Raw genomic sequence first — 5674 nt, forward strand, 5'->3', positions numbered from 1 at the left:
AGGCACGCGCCACCATGCCCAGCTGAATTTTTGTATTTTTAGTAGAGACGGGGTTTCACCATGTTGACCAGGATGGTCTTGATCTCTTGACCTCGTGATCCGCCCGCCTCGGCCTCCCAAAGTGCTGGGATTACAGGCGTGAGCCACCGGGCCCGGCCAGTAATTGCCATATTTAAGGGAAATTAAAATTTATTATATATTTCCCTAACTAAATAATATTCTAAATACACCAATCTTTTCCATCACTCAGTCATCACCACAAGCATCAGTTACCTTATAACTGACTTAGAAAAGATACCCTCAAACAGTAATGTAGATATCCGGCTTAGGTGATCCCCCACAGGATTCCTCACACCCATTCTGCTATACTAATTTGTGCTTCTGTAGCTGCCTTTCCAGAACTGCCCTCAACTTCATATATTAATACAAAGCTATTTGCTTCTATATGCAATGGCCCTGCATTGCTGTATTATACAAGCTGACATTTCCTGTCCCCTTCATTTTAAATGTCTGTCTTCTTCATTTCTTACTAGCAAGCTCTATCCAGGAAGACCTCCCCAACCCCTAGAAACCACCTTACCTCCTTCCAAATCTGTAAAATGGAGAGCTGAAGATTATAGTGGGAAGACAGATAACAGATTTTTTTTAAGTCAAATGAGCTCTGTGCCTGAAGGGGGAAAAAACAGTATATCCTTCCCTAACAAAGTAACAACAACAAGCTGTTTATATTAGCCTACAGTGTTTTACTGTTTTATTCCAATTTACAACATTCCAGAAAACTGATCAAAGCACCAGTGGGAACAAAATCCTATTAAAAACTTTATGGCAAATATTTGTAGCATAGTTACCAATTCTCTGATGCTGCGATCTTCAATTTTATTTAGCACTTGTTCAGGGAAAAAATGTCCATTTCTATAAGCCAAAAGTTGAGAGAGATCAAATAATGGTACACCTTCTGTAAAAAGCTCAGCTATCACACAACCTGAAAAATAACAGGTATAATTCCGTTAGAAAAGAGATGCAAAATATCATGCAATATAGATTGAGAACTCCGAGAGTTCATAAAACCCAAAGTACAAAACTCCAAAGTAAATGAAATTAAAATTTTTAATACAACATACAACTACAACCAAGCTGATAGGGAAAATGTCTACTGCCTGAACACTGGTTTCTAAAGTATAAAGTCAAAAAGCCACACAATTTTCCTCCCTCTTAAAAAAAATAATTTTCCAGTTCTATAATTTAAAATGAATGCATAGGCCAGACGCAGTGGCTCACACCTATAATCCCAGCACTTTAGGAGGACAAGGCCAGCAGATCATCTAAGGTCAAGAGTTCGAGCCCAGCCTGGTCACCATGATGAAACCCCCATCTCTACCAAAAATACAAAAATTATCAAGGCATAATGGCATACACCTGTGGTCCCAGCTACTTGGGAGGCTGAGGCACAAGAATCACTTAAACCCAGGAGGTAGAGGTAGGTAGAGGTAGAGGCTGCAGTGAGCTGAGATCATGCCCTTGCACTCCAGCCTGGGTGACAGAATGAGAATCTGTCTCAAAAAAATAAAATAAAATGAATGTATTTTTGTAATATATACATTTACGTAGAGAGTGATAAAACAGGAAACTTTTACATATGAACTTACAGGCATTAAATTCATAAGAAACTACTACAAAGTCACATCTGACAAATTTATTCATAATTAAACAAAAAGTTATTAAGTGACAACTGTGCCCTAGGCACTAGTAAGTAGTACATAAAGCAGATAAAATCCTTGCCCTCATCAAGCTTTCTTTCTAGGAAAGAAGACAGAAAATAAAGCAGTGAACAAATATAATATATGAAATGCTAAAAAGTGTAGCTGTAAGATTAGGAGGAGGAAAAGAGAGATAACTCTCACTTTGCACTTATATAATCTTCAAACCAGAAATTTTTTAAATATCCACATTTCCAAAAGGACAACACAGTTTCACTGAATCATTACATGACATGCATTTAACAAGTCTTAAAGAGATCCTCAAATAACCTCACCTCACAGCCTTTGCATTTGCTAGTGCCTCTACCGAGAATGCTATTCCCACAGGTATCCATGTGGCTTATACCTCCACCTCCTTCAGATCTTCAGGTGTTCAAATGTCACTCGGCAGTAAGGCCTTTCTTGATTGCCTGTTTAAAATTGCAGGCCCACCACAACTACCCCCATAGCCCTCACTGGACACAATTCCTTTTCCCTTTCCTTACTGTTTTTCCCCAAAGCACCAACTTCCAGGTTATATTTGATGTACAGATGCTGCTGAATTTACAATGGGGTTACATCCCAGTAAATCCATGGAAAGTTAAAAATATCACACAGTAGCTCATGCCTGTAATCCCACCACTTTGGGAGGCTGAGGCAGGCAGATAACTTGAGGTGAGGAGTTCAAGACCAGCCTGGCCAACACAGCCTGGCCAACACGTCTCTACTAAAAATACAAAAATTAGCGAGGTGTGATGGTGCACATCTGTAATCCCAACTACTTGCGAGGCTGAGACAGAAGAATCACTTGAACCAGGGAGGCGGAGTTTGCAGTAAGCAGAGATTGGGCCACTGCACACTCCAGCCTGGGCAGCAAAGCCACTCTCCCCCAAAAAAAAAAAAAGGTAAGAAAATGAATTTAATACATTTAACCTATTGAATTTTCCAGCTTAGCCTACCTTAAACATGCTGAGAACATTTACATTAGCCTACGTTTGGGCAAACACATCTAACTCAAAGACTATTTCATAATAAAGTGTTGAATATCTCATGTTATTTATTGAATACTGAACTGAAAGTGAAAAACAGAATGATTGTATTGGTACTCCAAATACATTTCAACTGAATGTGTATCACTTTTGCACCATGGTAAAATCAAAAAATCGTAAGCTGAACCATTGCAAAGTAGGGAAAGTCTGTACGTTTCTTTTTGTCTGCATGCCCGTTAAGAATGCAATTTACATGAGGAAGGGATTTTTCTATTTTTCTCTATTCATTGAAAAATATCCATCAACTAAGTTCCTAACACATAACACTCAATAAATTTGTTAATTTCTGTCTATATAGCGTCAAATTTTAGAATAAAGGATTTCAAAAAACAGCTATTAAAAACACCATAAGCAACAAGGAAACAGAGTACCTGAAAAATACAATTAAAATTAACCAACTAATGTAAGTACGTTTCTGAGCATGTTTAAGGTAGGGTAAGCTATGAAGTTCAATAGGTTAGGTGTATTAAATACATTTTCTGCTTATAATATTTTCAACTTCTGATCGGTTTATTAGGATGTAACTCCATTTTAAGTTAAGGAACATATGCACATAAAATATAATCTAGAAGTTGGTGCTGTGGGGAAAAAACAGTAAGGAAAAACACCAACTAGATCTAACAGACATCAACAGAACACTCTACCCAACAAAAGCAGAATACAACACACACACACATACACATTATATATATTGCCTAGCTTTGTCAGCTGTAAAAGCCAAGTGACAAAGACATTCTAACAGCAATGAGCACTAGCATAAAGGCTTTTAATATCACTCACTACACACTAAAAGAATTAGGATTCCTTAATGGCTGGTTTGAGCAGTAGGCAGGGTAGGTACAACATCTTATACCACATTGTAATCCCAATACTCAGGGAGGACAAGAGGAGTGAATCAGTTGAGGCCAGGAGTTTAAGACCAGCCGGGCCAACATGGCAAAACCCTGTCTCTACTAAAAATACAAAAAAATTAGCCTGGCATGGTGGCACATGCCTGTAATTCCAGTTACTCGGGAGGCGACAACATGATACCCAGGAGATGGAGGTTGCAGTGAGCCGAGATCATGCCACTGCACTCCAGGCTGGTTGACAGAACAAGCCTGACTGGAAAAAAAAAAAAAAAAAAAAATCAAAAGATTAAAAAATACACACTGAAACGTTTCAGGGTAGAGGGCCAAAATATATGTAACTTACTTCATAAGATTAGGGAAAAAATGGGGCGTGAGGGAGAAGAAATGACACCAATGATAGCACAACTGGGGCAAAATATTAACAACAGATGAATCTCGGGAATGTGTATAGGATTTCCTTTGTTCTATTTTTATTTTTTCAAGTTTAAAAGTCTGTACGCTTTTAAGGTTTTCAAGTTTGAAATTATAGTATTTCCAAATAAAATCAGAAAAATACACAGTGACATATGACTATTTATAACTAAATGGAGGTTTTTGTGGGCTGAATTGTGTGTCAAGTACCCATGACCTCCCTCCTGCAGGTTCATATGTTTTATCTCCATAACTTAGAATGTTAAATGTATTTGTAGGCAGAGCCTTTAAAGAGGTAATTAAGGTTAAATGAGGTCATAAGGGTGTGGCCTTAATCCAAAAAGACTGGTATCCTCCTAAGAAAGGACACCATGTATTCTCATCCACAGAGAAAAACCCATGAGGGGGCCGGACGTGGTGGCTCACGCCTGTAATCCCAGCACTTTGGGAGGCTGAGGTGGGCAATCGCCTGAAGTCAGGTCAAGACCAACAAGATGAAACCCCATGTCTACTAAAAATACAAAAATTAGCCAGGCATGGTGGTGGGCGCCTGTAATCCCAGCTACTCGGGAGGCTTAGGCAGGAGAATCGCTTAAACCTGGGAGGTGAAGGTTGTAGAGGGCCAAGCCCACACCACTCCCCTCCAGTCTGGGCAAAAGAGTGAGACTCCATCTCAAAAAACAAAAACAACAACAAAAAAACCATGAAGACACAGCCAGAAGGTGGCTATCTGCAAGCCAAGGAGAGAGGTCTCAGAGGAAACCAACCCTGTTAGCTTGATCTTAGACTTCTAGCCCCCAGAACTATGGGAAAATAAATCTTGTTTCAGCCACCATCTCTGTGGTATTTTGTTATGGCAGCCCTAACAAACTAATGGAGAAGTGAATTCATATTTATTTTCACAAAACTTTTACAATTTTATTCTGGAAGATGTTATTGGAGGTATTTCCCTGTGGAACAACTGTCGTCTCTGTCATCACTGAGTCTGTTACCATTCAAATCTCAGCTCAAATGTTACCTTCATCAGAGAGGCCTTCTCTGACCATTTTATCTTAAAATAGTGCCCTATCAGCCTTTTCAATATCCCTCTGCTTGGTTATAATATATCATTAACCAAAATTAACTTTCTTATTTACTTATTTATTCTATTTCCCCACTAGAATGAAAGCTCCATAACAGCTGAAGATAGTCAACTGTACTCCTGGCACCTACATAACAATAACTTACACATAATACACTCAAATATATGTCAAATGAATGAAAGATCTCCAGCACACAAAGTTATACCCATGTATGGGACCAGAGGCAGAATATATATATATGGTAAGTCCTCAATATTATCAACAGGTTCTTGGACACTGCAACTTTAAGTAAAACAACATATAACAAGCCATTTATTTTCTCATCATTTCACTATAATAAAAACAATGACATTATTTGATGAACCTGCTCTACACTGTTTCGCTTGAAGTAGCAGCTTCTAAAAGCCTATCAAGGACTTCAGCACTCACTGCATACTTCTCCCAAACCAGCAGCCTGGAACCATGCATACCCATCAAGAGGGCAAAATTAACACTGAAAACCCAAAGAGTCAAATCTTTTTTTTTTTCTTTTTTTTTTTTTTTTT

At 38.5% G+C, this 5674-nt stretch overlaps 1 protein-coding gene across 3 annotated transcripts in view; it reads right to left on the minus strand.

Moving 5' to 3' along the window:
• The window catches only part of PIK3R4 (phosphoinositide-3-kinase regulatory subunit 4), a 74034-nt gene that overhangs the window by 63127 nt on the left and 5233 nt on the right, over positions 1–5674 (minus strand). For all 3 annotated transcript variants that reach the window (XM_017510153.2, XM_037731938.1, XM_017510154.2), the window contains one exon: positions 849–982. In XM_017510153.2, the coding sequence (XP_017365642.1) occupies positions 849–982 (134 nt within the window). The remainder of the gene's footprint in view (positions 1–848; positions 983–5674) is intronic.

Source organism: Cebus imitator, unplaced genomic scaffold (assembly GCF_001604975.1).
Source record: "Cebus imitator isolate Cc_AM_T3 unplaced genomic scaffold, Cebus_imitator-1.0 Scaffold432, whole genome shotgun sequence".
NCBI classification, from domain to species: Eukaryota; Metazoa; Chordata; class Mammalia; order Primates; family Cebidae; genus Cebus; species Cebus imitator.